Source organism: Fusarium solani (genome assembly GCF_023522795.1).
Source record: "Fusarium solani strain SB1 chromosome Unknown bctg00000010, whole genome shotgun sequence".
NCBI classification, from domain to species: domain Eukaryota; kingdom Fungi; phylum Ascomycota; class Sordariomycetes; order Hypocreales; family Nectriaceae; genus Fusarium; species Fusarium solani.
This window is the reverse complement of record NW_027072147.1, coordinates 1,825,767-1,845,228: the sequence shown is the minus strand read 5'-3', so window position 1 is coordinate 1,845,228 and position 19,462 is coordinate 1,825,767. Positions and strand designations below refer to the sequence as shown.

Sequence of the window (19,462 nt, the reverse complement as noted above, 5' to 3'; positions counted from 1 at the left end):
TTCGACCCACCCCTAACCTGGTTGAGAGAGGGCCTTGAAGACCTCCAGTACAGTAAACCGGCCAGTAACTTTCCTAAACCCATGCATGCCATAGGGCAAACAGAACTGGTGCGACTCCATTAAAGAATTCGGACAGCCTCCACAGGGTTCGAAGCAGACTAAAATAGGTATATAACAAGTGGCCCGAGTTGTGGTATAGGTTATCTCCAGACCAGTTGATGAGTGCGGGTGTGCCTCCTTTTCGGGACACTCTTACAGTAATAATGTTAGTCTGACGAATGTATCCTCTGGGTAATCATTGAGTCTCATGCTTGAGTTGACATATCGGAGTCTTGAATATGGCAGGTGTTGGATCCCAAGATCACAGCCTGCACTATCAGTTCCAGGATCATCCAAGCCCAGCGGTTGATAAAACAACTCTGCGATCGACACCTGCACCACATCAACTCACCAAAAGGGGAAAAAACGAAATGCAGGCAAAGTTTACGAGCCAATGGGTGCCATGTATAATACCCAAATAATTAACTTGCAGTAGAGCAACATCCGTTTCAAGCCAATGAGCTCGCTACCGCGACCATGTCACAAGAACTTGGCTGAAACTCACTCACGAGTCAAGGTAGATAATATCAAGCGCTGGAAATCTTCTAACCTGCATGCACTTAGTCTACATGTAAAGAAAATGCGTGCATATTTAGAAGAAAAAAAAAACGAATATTACCTTGAGCACCCAGACATTAACACAACAGACCGAAGTCTTTGCCACGGTAAAGTTCCTGGCTAGCCACGGAAGATGATCCCAGATTCGACATGCACTCATTTCAAGTTGGGGTCCGGACAAGTAAACTAAACACGCCAACCTTGCTACTCCCGGCTGCACGGATGGGAAACAAGTTGAATCCTGGCTTCATGACATACAGAAGACCATGTAACTGAAATGCTAGTTCTTGGTAGTCTGCTCGACTACTCCCAGCTTGGAATCTGAACCGGGCGGTGAAGTATGTCCGAGGCTATTGGACTCATGTTGCCATTGACCAAGTGCAACATCATTCTTCAGATAGCCAAGTGCTTCACCTTCTGTACCTTTCTTCATTGACATCCATCCTAAAGGACTTGAGTATCGACAGCCGCTCGGAGCTCGGAGATCGATTGGGCGGCACGCAAAGAAGTGTATCTCCGAGACCTAAAGTCTTGTCGTCTCCAGCTGACCGAAATGTGCGCTGAGCTGTGGAAAAGATTCGGGATTGAGCAAACCGAGGACCCAATCCTTGGCAGACGACTCAAAAACGAAGCCGCTGGGGACATCCCCGTAATCAAGTCGCAAGCTCCAGTACAAAACTGGCGGAGCCTTGTTCTCGTTGGCATCCATCTCGTCCACACCCCCCTTGGGCCAGGTTCTCTTTGCGCTTGCCCCATCGCCAGTGCCCGGGCGTTCTTTCCTCTTCCCCCAGGGTTCCAGTCGGTGGGCCCTGACCAATCGCATGGCTCAATTGACTCGTCTCCCTCAGCCTTGACCACCCAATTGTTTTATCAGATGCAAAGTCTGGAAAAAATCTTATCAATCCAATCTAATCTCGGACCTCGTCCCTGTTTCTGCTGGCTGGATGATGAGCTGCAACCTATTAATGACGACGATCCCCGTACAGGAGGGACACGTACGCCCACCGATCTCGGAACCTGGCTCACCGTGACTCGTCTGGAATTTTTTCGCCCAGCATTTCCTTTTGGTCTCAAGAACCCACAGCCTGTTGAGTTGCCTCGCTGGCGCTTCTGCAGCTCTGCATATAGCCATGCTGCAGCTGCGTTGTTAGGGGCGCGGCATTGGAGAGTATCGCATCCGGGGAATGCAGTCAGATAACGCCTTTCAACACTGCCTGTGTGAGTTGGCCTGTGTCATCTCTGCGCCTCCCTGATTTACCTGTTACCCAGCCCAGGGTCAGTCAGCTTCAAGGATCCCTTTCACCGACAAGCTCAGTGTTACGTCGTCCAAGGCCGCCGTCTGTTTGAGCAAGGTTAATCGAAATTGACTGCCTTTTTCAACACCCTCGACATGTCCCACAGAAAAACGACACCGGCCTCAGTCCCGGCCCAGGCCCATGGGTCAGGCAGTAAGCCACGATCTGATAAGATGGATGGAATTTTTCTTTTGTGGAGAGACGGCGCGGCTCCTCCAAGTACCGACCCCTTTGCCAGGCAGGGGTGTCTCCTGTCAACAAATTCCCCTAGTGCAGCGATTCGATCGCTTGAGCTCTGTCTTTTTGTGGTACCCGTTGTGTACTAACCATGTACTCTTTTCTTCCTTGAATCCTCCCTGGTCAAAAGCCATGGCGTTGAGCAAACCGGACCTGAGCCACCGCTTCTTGGCTCCCTGTCATCGCGGATGCCGTCTTGTTGCCCCTTACCAGACCTGAAAATCCATCTGATGCACCCGAGCTTGCCCGTCGTCGCTCTGTTGCCGTTCCAGCCATTGTCGCTGTTGCTGCCGTTGCGCCGCCGTCGCCTTGGTCTCTGCCGCCTGTCGCTCCTCATCCTCGCTCACGTCTAGGTATTGTAACCTGATGCGGATCGACCCCGTTTTCTTTCCATCGCGCCATAGGCTCTGCCATTCATCCAGGTCCGGAAGCCGGCCTTTTAGCACCAACTCACAAAGGTCGATGTGCAGTTCACCAATGAGCTCCAGCATCTGGTCTCCCCACACCGAGAGCCTCATGTGATAGAACATTGGTGAATTGTGCACTTCAAAGCGGAACTCTTCGTTCCTAGACCAACATTAGTAACCATGTGCCATTCAATCTTCCAGAAGAGCCAGGGTGGTAGGGCAGCCGGCTCCAGTCCGATCCAGCAGAAATGACAATGCAGAACCGGGGACCTCCACCGTCCGAGCGACTCGGCATCCTCAACTTAATTGACTCACCAGATCGGCTTTGGCGTCGCTCTCCTCACAAACTGGCTTCGCTGTACGTTGTGCCCGTAACAAAGCACGCAGGTCACGCCCAGTTTGTCGTCATCAAAGTCTGCTTCCCTAACAGACACGATCAGACGCTTTGGTCTTTGGCTGGTCGACATGAGCCCCTGCTGCAAGCCCGAACCTGTGTTGGCCGGCACAGAGGTTGGTCGATCCGGGCCTAGAAGTTCCGTTGATGACAGCTTGTTTCGTCTACTACCCGCTAGTACCTGGCTAGCCAGAGAACCAACCATGCCATCCGTTGTTTGCCGGGTGCGTCTCAATGCTGCCAGCGTTGCTGGTCGCGGAATACTCGAGTCGTATCCGGAATCAAGGCTGCTCAATCCCGAGGCCGATTTCAGCGGAGAAACGCAATCGAAGGGATCGGCTGCCTGGTCTCGAGCCGAGTGTTTGGTAATAGGGATTGGTGTAGCTGCCCGATCCTGCACCACCTCCCTCGGCACGAGGTTGCGGGACTTGACGTATCCCACAAATTGCGTTGCTGGATGATCTGGTAGCAAGTCCCACAAAACGACGGGCACAGACAGCAGCAGAAGTGTTGAGTAACTGCGATAGACGCCCTCAACACTCACGAACTTTGCCAAAAGTGGAAACTGCTTCAGCCATCGAGCGCAGCTCGCGGCATCGAGCACCTGGTCCTCCTCCAGCGCAACTGTTAGGAGAACATGTGGAGCCACTCTCTGTCCCTTATCATCCACCGCCATTAGGGCCTTGATGCGGTCCTCACTCGAAACGTAACTGTCTGACTGCACCTTCTCTGAGAGGTTTCCGGGAATGGATCCGGGTACGGCTTGAGACGATGAGAGAGAATAAGACTCTTCTTCAAACATGCGGCCCAGGGTGATGGAGGCTGTATGTGGGTCGGGCGTTGAGACGATGTAAGCTGGTGTTTTCCTCGACTCAACCAATGCTCCCTGAGATGACCGGTGAGGCGGCGCATGCTTGAGCCGAGTCAGGATCTCACTATGCAGCATGGCGGCGGAGAAAGGGAGCTGCGAGGCCCACTCCTTCATCACCTCGATCAATGTATGAGTGAACGACTGAGCCCCGGGGCGTGGTGTCCATGTTTCGAACCCACAAGCTGCGATTGTTTCCTTGATGTTGGTCGGCCGCTCAGTAAGCGGAGCCGCACTGGCACCAGCACAGCAGTCGAGGAGCAGGAGGACGTCGCACTTTGCCATTTCGAACAAGGTCTGGATGGCAGACCATTCTACCGTTGCGTAAGTCTTGTCCTGTTTGCTATGCACCAGTTAGCCCTTGCCATCGATGACGGATTTTGCTCTTACCAAGACCAGGTCGACTGTCTGGCTTTGTTGATGACTCCATGTCCGCCATAGTATACGATCAAAAGAGTGTCCTCGTTCTCGTGCTCTTCGACGAACCTCAAAGCTTTGAGGTTGAGCTTCCGGTGGGAGTTTTGACTTGGAATGAGAAACTGCTCAGTCGAAAACCCATACAGGTCACGGAAGATCTTGTGTAACTCGTTGAGTTCCCATTCCACTTCGAGTTCGTCTTCCTCCCATCGAATCAACAGCACCTCGACCTCCTTGTATCGAGAATACGCAGAGTTGGGAAAGGCCCTCTTCGCGGACTGATACATGTAAGTAATCTACTTTTCTTGAAAACAAAGCTGCCATTACCGATTGGAGATCTTCAACAAAGCGTTCGAGGTGGTCCATGTGATGGTGCGACCTTGTTGTATCGTGCGTCGTGGGAGCGGGAAGACAGACGTTGGAAGTGAGGGAGAGCGAAGTGTGCGAGGATGCATCGGAAGCCTGCTGCTCGAGTGAGAGGCGAGACAATACAGATGCTCACAGCCTTACCACAAATGGACTTGGACTTGAAGTGCTACCAGTCACAGAGCTCTGGAAGCCCTGAGCATCTGGCTCTTCGAACTTCGCACCGAGCCCCTGGAAATCTGACATTTTCAGAGTTTTGGATAAGGAATGGACAAATCAAGTGACGTTGGGAGAATAAAGACGAGTTCTGGCAAGACACATGTAGAGGTGCATGCTCTCACATATAAACCCGCCATCCTCAACACTCAGGCAATGATAACAGCCACCTCGATTATCACAGCCCCTGAAGGAAAGAGAAAAATTTGCACTCTGCAGCTGGTTCCCTCTCGTTTTTCCAGTGTCGATCATCCTCGCAACGCAGCCAAGCACCGCCCGACTGGCCTTGCAGTCGACATACGTTGGCTCGGTTGCCTTTCTTGAGGTGGTCCCATTGTCTGGCAAGGCAGACACAGGTGATTATGAACTCAAGTCAGCCAAAGAGGAGGCTCAGAGGATCTTTGATAGCAGGGTTCCCCAAGCATGATGCGAAAACTTTTTCGACAACGGGCGTCTGGGGTAAGCATTGGTAGATATGATTGGTGTCTGGAGATTGCTTTGGGTTGAAACTGCAGATGTGCCAGGAACCGTGTGGGGGTGCAGCGGGATGAGAACGGATCGGATCGTGGAACAGTCATGCCAAGCGGGCGAACCGTTCAGCATTGTTCGCCTGGGTTGTGTTACCTGAGTTGATGGGGCTTGCTGGAGCTAGCATTTGGATTTGAGAAGTCATCAGACTTGTTGACTGTCTGATACGAGATCTGGCTGGAAAATGACGAAGGTGAGTGGTCAGAACCAACTGTGTTGTCCTTCGATACTGAAACTTCGATCATGACTAGAATTTGAGGCCTCGAAATGCCGCCCTGAAAAACTTTTCGACAATCTGCACTTGATGATCATAAGGCATCGAAGCTTATGTATCATGAAGCATACGTGTGATAAGGCTGATCAAACGAGCCTCTCGTGATGGTGGCCCGACGAGGAAGTGGAAAAACTCGAGCGGTGAGGTTTGGGGCTTAGGTCTGGGCCTTTTTCAACACGGACTGAGACAACTGCTGGCATTTGGTATCCGGGGCAGAGTTTTCAAGTTGAATCAAATATTGGACTAGACGCTTGCCATCTGGTGATGTTGTTTGCTTATGTCGGTGGGCAACTATGATGTAAATGCTATCGGCTCTCGAACAGTAACTGCTGACAACGGCGAGCTCTTGAAGGGTGATTCAGGAGTGATTGCGGTAACAGTGGGCGCCACAAACTTGTTGCGTTCAGTGCGTCGCAATGGATCCTGCAGGGAGCTGGATCGAGTCTCATGTCTGAGGCTGGGGGCTGCCGCACTGCCGAGGGGGTTCTAGGAGGAGAGCCAACCGCATGGCTGGCTGGAGCGTTGAAGGCGCACAAGCCGACAAGCTGAGGGGTCAGAGGTGGTAATCAGGAGCTGTGCGGCCTGTCGTTGGTCGCAAGGCAGATCCAAATGTCCCAGACGCGCAGACCTCTGACGGAAGACGATGTTTCCGCTGCTGGACAATGGCGCTAGTGAATGGAAGGCCTGACTTCCGAGAGACTAGAGGGCAGCTGGAGGAATTCGCGATTGGCACCAAATACGGATTCGCGCTGAAGGATTGCCATGTTACCGACATGGATCTCGACCAGTCTGTGCATATCGAGGTCGGTGAGGCGTCTGTTGGTGTTTCTTGGACAATTCTGCTGGTTTTCTAGATGCATTTGGTGAAGTTTCTGTCCTTCGGGGTCGCTCCTTCCTCTGAAAACGGCACTTGGTGATGCCAGGGCAGGTGCGGATGTGTAAGCAGATCGCCTCCCGTCTGACGAAAAGCATGGCCTTTTCTCACCCGTCTAACGCATCTCGTCAAGATAACTGCCCATCAATCCCATCTTCCATTCCATCGGCAATCAAGATCGTCGTAGATAGGGCGGGCAATCCTGCATGTACTTTGTACGCTATGGTACGACGTTCACACGCTACCTGTACCCCAGCGGCAGGCTAAGATCCGGAGGTGGCACATCCCGAGCACTGTTCTGGGAACCAATTTGTTTCAGACGGCACCACACAGACGGACTTCCAACGGATCCTCCGTCAGCATGGAGCGTGCTCCGGAGCATCGAAGCCTTCTACAGGTTGGTCTCAAAAAGCAGGCCGTCCCTCGCGCACTTGATGGCTCCCGTGATGTAACTTGAGGTCATCTGTACGGCTTGATGCAGTTGCTCTACCTCTACCCTTTCAGCCCTGCCCTCCACAACCAACTTGATCCTTCTCTCCGATTGGGATCGGGTATTTTCCTGTCTCGTGCTGTGTTATTAGCCACGAGTCTCGCCGAACCGGTCGATCCTTGACGAATCATTGGGTTTCACTAGGGCCCTTTCCTGACGCTGCAGAGACACGGTCTAATACACGACACTGCCCTGCCCTGTTGTCGGATACGGAGACGACTTATAACCCGCTACGACCACGGATTACCTTGTCAATCTAGAAAACGCCAAATCTTTGAAGGGTCTTTGATTTTCACGGATCCGACCATCTTTTTTATCCATCACCCCGATTCCCCTCCATGTCGTCGACCGTCATGGAAAACGTATCAAGCCTCCTCGCTTCACCTATAAGCGTCGATGTCCAATTACCTCAAGTTGTCACTGGAGGGAAGCGTGCCAGCTATTACCTCACTATCGCCATCGTCCTCCTAGCCGTATGGTTGATACGGTCAAGAAGAAAACCTTCGGAACTAGAGTTCCCCTTCTACAAAGCCCCCAAGACGAAATGGATCTTTGATGCCGAGACGTTGATCAAGGATAGTTACACAAAGGTTGGCTGGATAAGAGTATGACGTTACACCACACGTGCTTATACTGTGTTAGTTTCGCGATCGAGTATATCAGATCAAGGCTACTGAGGGTGTACAAGTATTGGTACCGGCACGGCTTGTTGGTGAGCTCAAGGTCCTACCAGAGGATGTCCTGAGTGCCACCGAAGCTGTATCAGATGTAATATCTACCCCCATGCAGCTATGTCATGATGAATACTGACCCTTCAGCAGGCTCTCCAAACCAAGTACACCAAGTTCACACCCGGCCACAATGGCGACATGCTCGCGTTGTTAGTGCGGACAAAGCTGACGCAGAATCTCACCCGAGTCATGCCCCAGTTGAAGCAAGAGTTGGAATACATTCTTGCCACCGAGTTCCCATCTTGCGAGGACTGGACGCCAGTGAAATGGCAGCCCTTCGGCCTCCGCGCCGTCGCCCGCATGAGTGGTAGAGCCTTTGTCGGACCCTCCATCAGCCGAGATGAGAAGTGGATGAACACTACCATCAACTTTGCTATTCACGTCTTCACGGCCTGTGTGAAGCTTCAGCTCTTCCCCGAATGGGCTCGACCCATTGGCCAACATTTTGTTTCGGAACTGGGCCAGATTCGCAACGATATCAAGACGGCCAAGGAGATGCTCCTACCCATCCTCGAGGAGCGGCTACGAGACATGGACATGCCTGGATGTGAGGATGCCCCAGACGATATGATCCAGTGGCTCATTGAAGGGCTGCCCGAGGAGGAGAAGGCCGACGTCACGGTTCAGGCCGAACTGCAGTTAATTCTTGCCGCGGCATCCATCCACTCGACCAACAATCTGCTCTGCGAATGCCTCTGCGACTTGGCAGCATACCCCGAGGTGCAAGAGGAGCTACGCGAAGAGGCGTACCGTATTCTAGAAGTGGAGAAGGGGTGGGAGAAAAAGGAGAACATGGCCAAGCTGAAGAAGATGGACAGTTTCATGAGGGAAGTTCAACGCCTTCGTGGAAACATCAGTGAGTTTCAAGTTCTGCCTCATATTTCCGCTTAGCTAACCGAACTCAGCATCCTTCATCCGAAAAGTCATGAAACCGATCTCGCTCTCCGACGGCACTCAGCTTCCCCCTGGAACCAAGGTGCTCGCCCCCCAAGCAGGCATCTCGGTCGATGAGAGATACTTCCCCAACCCCGAACGCTTCGATGCCCTGCGTTTTTACAATCTTCGCCAGGAGTCAGATGAGGCCAGCAACCGATGGCAATTCACATCCCTCAACGACACAAACATCAACTTTGGCGCAGGAAAGCATGCCTGTCCTGGGCGCTTCTTTGCTGGCAATGAGATCAAGCTTGTGCTGGCACATTTGCTAATCAACTACGACATTCGTCTCAAGAAGGGCGAGGATCGCCCAATGCCCATGGCGATGGTCATGACCAAGGCGCCTTCTCCAGATGCAGAGCTCGAGTTTCGACGCCGGTCACTGGCAGTATGAGTGCAACAGAAATAGACCTTGATGACACGAGTATATACCCTCTTGCTGTAGATAGATCAAACATCACGATAATAGATGAATAAATGTAAACAAATAAGCTTAAATGGCTCCCAACCCTATCAATCTACGGTTCGTTGATTCTGATAAGGAGTCATTCGACTTCAAGGTAAACTGTCAAAACATTACAAATTGCATTCCTAAACTATCCTCTATAAACAAGACACAACACAGGGACGCCAGGCGTGGCCATCGTATGGGGTATCATGAAGTCGTAGGCCGGGCAGACGTGTACCAGACTGCTTGCTTGGCCACATAAGCATCCATCGTCTGTCTGATCCCGTGCCATATTCGTCTCCGATCGCTCAATCAAGGACGTCCCCCGGGGTGGCGTTGGTGCTAATTGTTGTGATCAACTGTTTATAGATTTCTTGGAGCCGTGAAACACCAAAAAAATGATTTGGGACAACATTTGATATGTATACAGATCCAACCCACCCGGAACGCCCCTCGCCGTTTGTTGAAGAAAAGCCGTCAACCATTTTTCCCTGATGCAAGCTGAAGACGCGCAAGAAATGTCTACCGGGGATCGTGAGAAACCTGGGAAACCGCATGACAAAGCAGACCATCTCTTCTCATCTTGATTCCAAGCGAAAACTCCGTAGCCGCCAAGGTCATTTAGGACTTGTAGCGCTGGTACTCGCCGGCAACCAAACAATGGTCACGCTCGAAGGGTTCTGAGGACATGTTAGTTGAGCTTCATGACTGCTGTGAGAGAAAAACTTACCCAGAGTGAGCTGGAACTTGGGCTTGATGGACTCTGCTCGCATCTTCTGGACCTCGTTGGCAAAGACCTCAGCGGCAGGCGCAGTGCTGTCGATACAGTTGGCCTTGATGGAGATGAGGACACCACCGCCAACCTTGAGGAACCAGTTGGCGTTCATGGCGACGATACGGGCCTGGTCGGGCTGGGCAACATCGGCAAAGATGACATCGACCATGGGGACAATCATGCGGTAGCGGGCAGGCTGACGGGCATCCTCAACAATGGGGACGACGTTGGGTCGCTTGGAAGCCATGGTGATGAGATCACGGCCGGATCGCGAAGAGAACTCGACGGCGTAGACGTAGCCGGTGGGACCGACAAGGTCGGCGACGTGGGAGACGGAGGTACCAGAGGCACCACCGAGGTAGAGGACGCGGGAGCCGGGCTTGATGTAGATCTCATCGGCACCACCAGCGATGGCAGCGCAAAGCTTGCTTCGGAAGGGGTTCCACATGCGGTACTCGATCTTGGTGGTGGTGGTGGTACCATCGTCGTTCTGGACCGTCTCGTCGACAGAGATGCGCTTCTCGCCGTAGACGGACTCGCCAGGGGTCAGGTTGCGAGTCGCAAGACCATCCTCCTTACCGCCGCGGACGACAAAGACACCGGGGTGGCGGTGAGGCTCCTAGATAAGGTGTTAGATCGCAAAACTTTCAACTTTGATAAAGGCCAGGATCGCGTCTCAACATACAACAATGACCTTGGCACCGCCCTTCTGACCAGGCTTGCCACCGAAGCCGCCGCGACCGCCGCCACGACCACCTTTTCAGATTGTCAGTTTCAATTCAAGAGGGTAGATAGTAGGAGTCATTCATACCTCGAGCACCACCGCGGGGACCGCCACGGGGAGCACCACGGCCACCACCTTTTGCGAACAGTCAGTCTCGACATTCAGAACACGACAGCGACGCGCGACAGCGCAATTCTTCTTACCTCGGCCACCTCGCGCACCGCCACGGCCACCGAAGCCGCCGCGATCACCACCGAAACCACCACGGCCTCCTCCGCGAGCGCCGCCACGGCCACCACGGGCGCCTCCTCGAGGGGTGAAAGGTGCCATGATATCGGATTGATTTGAAGTTCCCTGGGGGAGAATTGAAAGGGACTGAAGAAACTAGGGACGACAGAGAGCCGTGTTCGAGGAGGAATCCAAGCGAGGAGTGATCGTCGAGAGAAGGCGGACGTGGATCAGAGTCCAATCTTGTCTTTTGTGTAGCCTTGCCTGGGGGAACGCTGGGCGTTTGGGGGACTTGTCGAGAAAGAATTTTTTGAAGCTCTTGAAGCTTAGATCCACTTTGCTGCAGCAAGTTTCTCCGGTTCCGAGAGTGGGGAGTGGCTCCGGGGATGGGACGGACGAGGCAAGGTGCAAAGCTAGAAATCACGTGCAGATGGATGGCAGGGTCAGGTGATCTGGTGCACATCAGTCTGAATTTGATATTCCCTTTGTGCAAGACACAGGAAGAGACAAAAGTATTCCAAACTCATTCTGAAAGTTAATTAGAGTCTAGATACTCTTTTTAGACTCTTTCAGAATTTTTGCGATTTTCTTACGATTTACTACGCCTTTTTTCGTACCTCACATCAGCAGGGCAGCCAAACCCTAAGACCTCTCACCACCCAAATTGAGTAAGCGAGTTTGTGGTCCCTCCCGACCTGTTAGGGCAAAAGTTCAGAATTTCTCAACTTCAGCCCGCCCGAACCCACGTCGTCGTCGATAACCGTCACTCACCACCCAAGTCGCCGAGATGGTGAGTACCAATGCGCCCCCCGTCGATCGCGATGAATAGAAAGAGGAGGAATACACGCGCGAGACGGCATGAATTGTTGCTTCCGACGGCCATGTCGTCGAGGGCGAGTTTTCGTGCTGTGTGCTTGCAGCGTCCTTTTTTCTCGTGATGGGAAGATTTTTGGAACATGCCACGGCTGACTGGCTTTTTTTCTTCGCAACACAGGTTCGATACGCTGCCACCGAGATTCAGTCCTCGAAGTCGGCCCGCGCCCGCGGTGCCTACCTCCGAGTGTCCTTCAAGAACACTCGCGAGACCGCCCAGGCCATCAACGGCTGGAAGCTTCAGCGCGCTGTTGCTTTCCTCGAGAACGTTAAGGAGCACAAGGAGGCCGTCCCCATGCGACGATATGCCGGCAGCACTGGCCGAACCGCCCAAGGTACGACCCTCGAGATTCTCCCCCACATGCGAAACACTTTGGAGGAGATGGAGAGGTGGAGAGTGTGAATCATGGGATCACGTTTCGGTCATTATGTTGGGAACAAGGTGCTGATGGATTTTCCAACAGGCAAGCAGTTCGGTGTCTCCAAGGCTCGATGGCCCGTCAAGTCCGCCGAGTTCCTCCTCGGCCTCCTCAAGAACGCCGAGTCCAACGCTGATGCCAAGGGTCTCGACACCGGTGCCCTGATCGTCAAGCACATCCAGGTCAACCAGGCCCCCAAGCAGCGACGACGGACATACCGTGCCCACGGTCGTGTATGTTAACCTCGACCTCAGATGACAATGTTCGTCAGATACTGACCAAGACAGATCAACCCCTACATGTCCAACCCCTGCCACATCGAGCTCATCCTCACCGAGGCTGAGGAGGTCGTCCAGAAGTCCGATGCCGTCGCCGAGCGTGACCAGCACCTCAGCTCGCGACAGCGCGGTGCCCGTCTCCGCAAGGCCATCACCGCCGCTTAAGTAGAGCTCCTTCCAATTTCCTCTTGGGAGCTCTCAATAGACAAAAATTGTTAAGCGCTGGTCGAGACTGGTTATTTCGGGGAACCTCTTGTGACGTGAACAAGGCACAACACAAAGCACTCCACAATGTTTTAAGGGTTTTTGCGGGGGCGGTTCGTGGCTTTTCATCTCCTGGTGTATGGCAGGCTACGGTGAGCATGGCTTTTAAAGGGAAACGCATGCAAAAATTCGCAAGGCTTTCTTGACGAAATAAAATCAATCAAGTCCTCATGAATACTAGTTTGTGATGTGAATGTGATAGAGATCAGAGACCAGGTTATGCTGGCACATGATGAGCAATGGCATGGAGCAGCTTCTCGACTGGTGACGATGTAAAGCAACCCAGCCCAGGGTTCACGACTATCTATTCACGTCCAATGCTTCTTGCCGTGAAGATTGACTATACGACAAGTTAGTCAATGCCAATGATGGGACAAGCTCATGCCATGATCTCGTCCTCCCACCACCATCTTCACAAGCTTCACAATCGCTTCATGCCAAAGTCATAAGATCATTGCATTTCACATCGTCTTGTGCTCAAGGCTACCAGACCATCTAAGTAAGCTATTCAGCGCGAGCCTTTACTGTACTCCAACATCAATGTTGTCCAACAACAATTGACAAACACATATAAACATGGGCTCTCCCGAGCCGGTATCGTAATCCCTGTAAACCCAAACCTGTCCATCCATCCATCCATCATCATTCGCGTGTCCATTGCGAGGTTGTACAGTTCTGTTTTGCCCAATATCATGTCCTCAAGCCCTTTCTTTACGAAATAAAAGGAGAATAATTAAAAGCAACACCATCAGCTTGCTGCTCATCCTCAGAATCACTCTCTGCGTCCATGTCTGCGTCCTCGGCCTGAGCCGCACCTTGGTCCTCCGCGTTAGTCATGTCTTCATCTTCATCTTCTTCCTCCATGGAAGCCATATCTTCATCCTCGTCCTATGAGAACGAGCCCAAACCTTCCATGTTGGAAAGGTTGCCCAAGTGCCCGGTTGCACCTCGAACTTCCGCATAGTCGGCATCTATTGTCCCCGAGAAGCGACCTCTCCCAGGGCTCTCGACGCCGTCAGCCACAGCATCAGAGATCGTCTTGCTATCATAGACATTCTCCCAGCCGATATCCATGCCAAAGGCGTTGATGAGCTGGAACAGCTCGCGGCTTGAGATATAGGGCGAAATACGGCCGAGCATCTTGTCACGACATCGTTGCATAAGAGCAGTCAGATCTTGGTTGTGGGGGTTGGCGTTACCGCCAAGTCCCTGGGCGCCATGAGGAAGAATGCCTCTCGTGTTGAGGAAGGGTGCGTCGACCGACACGTAGCCACATGACTTGAATGAGAGGCACTTCAGGGAATACACCATCTCATCAATCTCGAGGGCGTTTACCCACGGCAGGTATTGATCCAAGTGAATCAACTCGTCGAACCACGAGTCTTCATTTGTCGCACCAGTCGAGGCCGTCTGTTCTGCCAGGATATCGCGAATCTTGATACTGGGAGAGAAGTGCTCAATGATACCTGCCCAAGACAGCCACTCGGGTTGGTGGAGCGTCTCCATGGGCGCAGGCATCGAGTCCGGGATCAAGGTGTTGAGTTGGCTCAGCAAGTTGAGTGGGGGTATTTGCTGTGCATCTTGCTGGTCATCTTGCTGATGTTCATCTTGCTGTTGTGGCTGTACGAGGGGCTGCATATTTTGGATCATGTTTGCAGCCCAGTTTCCGCCTGGATGAGCCCCAATGCCAATATCACCCAAGGTCGGCTGCAGTGGGTTTTGTAGCTGCAGTTGCGGTTGCGGTTGCGGTTGCAGGTGCGCTGGCAGCAGCGTCTGATCGGCGGGTCCATGATGCACTTGTTGGAATAGATTTAGCAAGTTTGCGGCGTTCGGGTTTGGACCCATTCCGCCTTGGAGAAGGGGAGCCTGGGTCTGGTTTGTGGGAGGACCCGAGAGCGACACTGACTCAAGCTCTAGCTTCTCAAGTGAGGAGAGTGCCATGAAGCGTAGCATGTGCAGAAGCACATGTGGGGATGACCAGCAGTTCTTGAGCGACAAGTGCTTGACAAAGGGAAGGCTCAGAATAGAATCTCCGTGAGTCTTGGGGCTGTCCGTCGCACTCATAAGATAGGTCATTGGGAGAAAGGGGGCTGGGAGGATATAATGGTTTCGCTGGTATGTTCCAGGCGCAAACTCTCCACCGCAAATCCATTCAAAGTGAAGACTCTCGATGTTCTGCTGAGCTCCGATGTAGGTGTTGAGAAGCTGATACACCTTCTCAACCGCCTCGACAGGGGAAACAGGTCTGTCCTCGACACAACCAGGAGCTGGTTTGGAGACTCGTCGCCAATCCGCAATCACTCCCAATGAGACGTTGTTGAGGGTTGGGAGGTTTTGCCAGAGGTCATGGCGGTTGAAAATGTACACATGGCTGCTAGGGATTTTGGCAATCGTGAGAGTTGTCAGGTTCTGGAAGCAACCGTCGCGAGCGTTGTCAATCAAGCCAATAACGTAAGACTGAATCATGGCTCGATGTGCCCACTCAAGCTCAAGGAGCATCTCTTTCTGCGCCGTCGTCAGGCTAGAGGGGATCAGTGGGTATTTCGTAGTGTCCGAGGAGGGCTCAAAATCAGCCAGCAGTCTGTTAGGCGAGAATGGCCGTCGTCCCTCAAAGTTATTGAGCATTGACGCCCTCTCGTCGAAATCAATCGCGGCCAGGTTGGAGTCCTCTGTCTCCAGGATCATGCGCACCGCCTCGTTAATTTGAGTGCCTTGGAACCCAGCATCGGTGACCATCTTCTGTAGAACAGTTTTCTTAAAGCTGATTGGGTTTTCAAAGACGGGCTTTTTCATGGCTTTGACGAGATCAGTCACCTCACCCACCGTGACGATGGGACGCTTCCGCTGATCCGGCTCCGAACCCGCGCGGCGCCAGTTTTGAGTTGCAAAGACGGGATGGAGAGTGGTTGCATTGCGAGCAATGTGATCGGGTCCTGAGAGAAAACCGAGGCCGGCGTCGCAGCAGAGCCCGAGATTTCTAACCTTGGACAAGCATTTGAGAGCATCCTTCATAGCCCCAGTTTCGTCGGCGGTTTGTTCTAGTCCCTCGAGGTCTGAGTACCGGTGATAGGTGGTGTGTGGCCAACGATACACGCCCCAGAAGGCCGGGACGGCTTCTTGTGTAGGCTTTATAGGCGGGTAAGCCAAGGCATCCTCGTCAAGCTCGAGCGACAGAGCAAAGCGCCAGATGTGAGGGCCAAAAGATTCAAAGATCCGCATGCCATTAGAAAGCAAAGCTGACGACGTGCGGTTGAGGACGCGGTTTCTATCGTGGCCCAGGGTACTGTAGAGCTCCGACTTGAAAGGCACAACGACATTTCGAAAATACTGCGCCGACACCTTGGCTTCGAATTCCCTGCACACGAGTCGTAGGCTTCTGACTTCGAACCTGGTGAGATGGGTGGTGATGATCTCGAAGATTTCGACGGGCAGCCGGTCGCGAGGCCAGACAATTGAGGGAGCGTCGTAGGGCCAAGCTTGAAGGTCAGAGGCATCAGCGTTTGTGGAAGCGTCGTCGTCGCAGGATGGCGGCGCCGTTTCTGGAGTCCGTTGATCCGCCTCAAAGTCGGGCGGATCAGCCAGAACAGCGGAATCGGCCATCATCATATCGGGCATGACTATGGCAGGGAAACTGAGTTTTTGTCGAAAAGTGACGGTTCAACCAATGCGGCAGCGCAGCTGACTGGTTCAGTTCGTAGGCATTCGTTCGGTCGGACGGAGTTGATGAGTTTATCGATACAGGGAACAGCGGCGGGGCGGGGAAGAAGTCGCCGAGTTAAAATAGTCGATGAGTATGCGAGAAGAGGCTCAAAGTCTAATTAAGCTGAGTCGACAAGGCGGGTGATTCGTAGAAAATTGGTCTGAAAAAGTCGTCGAGAGGTTGGTCGCGAAGCCCGGAAGTTACAGCAGCCAGGCTGCAGAGTGATGCAGGATGAATGGGCGGGTTGGATCGGGTCGACGCGGCGAGTTGTGGCGACCTCTGGGGAAGTAGAAACAGAGGTAGAAACAGGTTCGCGGACGGCGGGGAACGGGGACAGAGACGGGAGGCCCGCGACTCCCACTGCTTGGTAGCGTCCTCCTGCTGCCGCTCTCAGCGTGTGCGTCGGGTCTAATTGGGCGACGTGATATTAGTTGTTGTCTGATTGCGGCTCCGACGTGACAAGAAGGAGGATCCAACGGGGGGGTAGAATGATGCGTGCGGGCTGCAGTGATGGATGTTGGAGATGGCTAAGGTTGAGTTTGGAGAAGGCCCACGCTTAGGACCAAAAGACGGAGAGCGAGGGAAGTGGTTGCGCGGGGGAAAGGCAAGGTACGTACGGCCATGTTCCGTCCCGCAATGGATGGATGGAAGTGTACTTCCGTGGCACCCGCGCTACGGCGGGAGTCCAAGTACCTCTTCGGTGCTCGGTGCCTGCAGGGCCTGCTAAATGTAAGCAGTCGTAGTGAGTGGCATGACCCCAGCTTCAGTGGAAGTCAGCGCTGAGGAGCCTAAAAGATAGTGGGGACGGTCCTGAAAGTTTTTTCCATGTACAGCTGAAAGAAACCTGGAAGCCGATTTCTTTTAGCATCCGTTAAAGACAACCCCACGACACAACGTGGCATGCGCAGATTCCATCCCAGATCTCAGCATCCATCCATCTATCACCGCTTCTCATGACAGGCAGCTGCCCATCTCTGTTTCCCCAGTCCTAGAATAAGCGAGTGCTACGGGCATCTGGAACTCCAAGGGTCTCCTGCTGGGGCCAGCCCTGTGTCCCCGTGGGGGAACGGGACCCCCGAAGACGCGGAGAAGCTCGGGGTGTTGCGGGCGTCGGTGAGGTGATGTTTGATGGGGATCAAGGGTTGATGCACCATACCGAGGATCCGCACTTGAAGACCTGATCAATGGCAAGACATGACACGACTTCAATGGAAACTGTCGTGAAGGTAGGTAGGTAGGTACGGACAAAGGTCGAATTAATGAACCTACAGTACAAAGCGCTAACAACAACATGATGGGGATATTACGTGACGAACCATACTACTACGTGTATCATGAGCTTTGCTTCCATCCCCCAACAACGCCGACCAGATCGTGACTTGCTTCCCTTTCATTTCCTCCCTTATCCTTACTCTTCATCCTCTTCAATGTCGCCAGCCCAGAACCAGTATCTAATCAACACGTCAGTTCTCCATGTCGGTATCACTCAACAAAAGGTTCACTTACACTGTCGAATATTCAACCTGGAACTGCGCATTCATTCCTTCGCAAGTGGCAGGAGGGCTACCGCCAGCCGTTGTGAGACGGTACACCTGCTTGATGTTGTGGGTGGCGCCCTCAATGGTGTCGAGCTTGAGCCAAGGCACGGCAGCCTCTCCCTTCTGTCCCACCGAGGCGCTTGACGGAGCGGGGGCTGAGTCGTTCTTCGCGCAGGGAGCCTCACCAATGTCGTGACCCGGTGTGCGGATGTCGAAGAAGGGCACTCCGTCGGCGGTGAAGTAGTGGTGGCCCGACACGGGCAGCTCAGCCGGGCCAAGCCTGGATGCATTCGTCAGGGGGAAGTGGACGGCCATGCCAGGGATGCGCTCGAGGAGGTCAGGGTATAGGGCCGCGACACAGCTGGCGTTGAACAGGGTAGCCACGGCACCGTTGGCCTTGGGGGCGGCTGAGGGCTCCTTGGGGTCGCAGGTATAATTCTGAGTGCCGCGACCAACAGCAACATGCTTAAGGGTGAGACCTTTGGCGGGATCGGGCAGGGCTCCGTCTTTGACCACAGGTTAGTACTTGGACTTCCGGGAACAGGACTGAAAGTTGGACATACTCAGAGGCATCCTGGCTTGTGACAGGTCGCAGACGGGAACCTCTCCAGAAACCTTGGCCGCCTTGACTTTGTATGCCAGAGAGTTGAAGTATTCGGACAAGGAGCCTAGCGAGTCGATGGCCGAGCGGGCATCCTTTGCCTTGACTTCGGGGTATGTGGGCGCCGCAGAAACAATCGCCACCAGGGCAGATACGAGCAATGTTGACAATTGCATCTTGAAGTCGTGCGGGCTAAAGATGATTGAGGTGATTGGTTTCGGGGATGTGTCGATATCGTTGTAACTCGAGAGGCCCAAGAACCACGGGAAGCAGAACGTCCAAATACACGGAGTAATTCGACTGGAGGGCGTGATAACAGCAAACACGAATATTCGAGTACTCAAGGAAATAAGGAAACACAGAAGAAAAAGATAAAAAGGAAAAAGAACGCCCAGCGTCCCGAAAGTCTACTATTGAGATTGGATTGTCTTTTCCTGCCTCTTCACTTTCAACAAGAAGACGGGGCGGCGACGAACCGTCTCTTATTATAACCAGCCTTTCCCCCCTCCATCAAGCAAGCCCTTGTCATACGCGTTCTCTTTCGGCTGCGCAAGTTCGGCGGCAACTTGGTCCGCAGCATCTAGAAACGCAAACATTGATTGGTTTGATGACGCCGACACACCCATTAAACGGGTACGTCTGCGAGAACAACACCAACCCCCCTTCGCTTGCTCTCTGTGACTGAGAAGCAGATGGATGAGCAATGTCCAATGATCGACGATACGGTAGGGGTCTGCTGGGCTGTGATTGGTGGCATGGGGGAGATTTAAGCGCCTGTCTCGGGCGTCGGCATATGCATGGGCGTTTATGGATGGGCGCTGCCAGGAAGAGAGTTGTATGCGTGCGCAGGTTGTTTCGGTCGTTGCCATGTGGGATCTGGGTCCTCGTTAAACAAAAACGGTCCATTAATGGACGAGACTGTAA

At 53.1% G+C, this 19,462-nt stretch overlaps 7 protein-coding genes across 7 annotated transcripts; 2 read left to right on the top strand and 5 right to left on the bottom strand.

Annotated features, from left to right (window-relative positions):
* Nucleotides 1-1,180: 1,180 nt before the first annotated feature.
* MRS44_014650 (uncharacterized protein) lies at nucleotides 1,181-1,480 on the bottom strand (the record flags this gene model as incomplete). Its single annotated transcript, XM_065618497.1, has 1 exon — nucleotides 1,181-1,480. One exon carries the CDS (start codon nucleotides 1,478-1,480, stop codon nucleotides 1,181-1,183), a length of 300 nt encoding a protein of 99 aa, XP_065474569.1.
* A 915-nt stretch (nucleotides 1,481-2,395) lies between these two features.
* MRS44_014649 (uncharacterized protein) lies at nucleotides 2,396-5,192 on the bottom strand (the record flags this gene model as incomplete). The annotated part of the gene is made up of 5 exons (XM_065618496.1): nucleotides 2,396-2,756; nucleotides 2,912-4,201; nucleotides 4,249-4,553; nucleotides 4,786-4,880; nucleotides 5,159-5,192. The coding sequence occupies 5 exons, from the start codon at nucleotides 5,190-5,192 to the stop codon at nucleotides 2,396-2,398; spliced, it is 2,085 nt and encodes a 694-aa protein (XP_065474568.1).
* Nucleotides 5,193-7,376: 2,184 nt separating this feature from the next.
* MRS44_014648 (uncharacterized protein) lies at nucleotides 7,377-9,084 on the top strand (the record flags this gene model as incomplete). The annotated part of the gene is made up of 4 exons (XM_046284632.2): nucleotides 7,377-7,613; nucleotides 7,666-7,791; nucleotides 7,845-8,610; nucleotides 8,660-9,084. The coding sequence occupies 4 exons, from the start codon at nucleotides 7,377-7,379 to the stop codon at nucleotides 9,082-9,084; spliced, it is 1,554 nt and encodes a 517-aa protein (XP_046127738.2).
* A 675-nt stretch (nucleotides 9,085-9,759) lies between these two features.
* Nucleotides 9,760-10,967, bottom strand: MRS44_014647 (uncharacterized protein; the record flags this gene model as incomplete). Its single annotated transcript, XM_046281536.1, has 5 exons — nucleotides 9,760-9,818; nucleotides 9,869-10,532; nucleotides 10,599-10,669; nucleotides 10,725-10,772; nucleotides 10,841-10,967. 5 exons carry the CDS (start codon nucleotides 10,965-10,967, stop codon nucleotides 9,760-9,762), a joined length of 969 nt encoding a protein of 322 aa, XP_046127737.1.
* An 835-nt stretch (nucleotides 10,968-11,802) lies between these two features.
* On the top strand, nucleotides 11,803-12,600 carry MRS44_014646 (60S ribosomal protein uL22; the record flags this gene model as incomplete). The annotated part of the gene is made up of 3 exons (XM_046284263.2): nucleotides 11,803-12,073; nucleotides 12,203-12,390; nucleotides 12,445-12,600. 3 exons carry the CDS (start codon nucleotides 11,803-11,805, stop codon nucleotides 12,598-12,600), a joined length of 615 nt encoding a protein of 204 aa, XP_046127736.2.
* An 810-nt stretch (nucleotides 12,601-13,410) lies between these two features.
* MRS44_014645 (uncharacterized protein) lies at nucleotides 13,411-16,305 on the bottom strand (the record flags this gene model as incomplete). The annotated part of the gene is made up of 2 exons (XM_065618495.1): nucleotides 13,411-13,587; nucleotides 13,654-16,305. 2 exons carry the CDS (start codon nucleotides 16,303-16,305, stop codon nucleotides 13,411-13,413), a joined length of 2,829 nt encoding a protein of 942 aa, XP_065474567.1.
* A 1,502-nt stretch (nucleotides 16,306-17,807) lies between these two features.
* MRS44_014644 (uncharacterized protein) lies at nucleotides 17,808-18,714 on the bottom strand (the record flags this gene model as incomplete). Its single annotated transcript, XM_046281535.1, has 3 exons — nucleotides 17,808-17,850; nucleotides 17,906-18,443; nucleotides 18,501-18,714. The coding sequence occupies 3 exons, from the start codon at nucleotides 18,712-18,714 to the stop codon at nucleotides 17,808-17,810; spliced, it is 795 nt and encodes a 264-aa protein (XP_046127733.1).
* Between the last annotated feature and the right edge of the window lie 748 nt (nucleotides 18,715-19,462).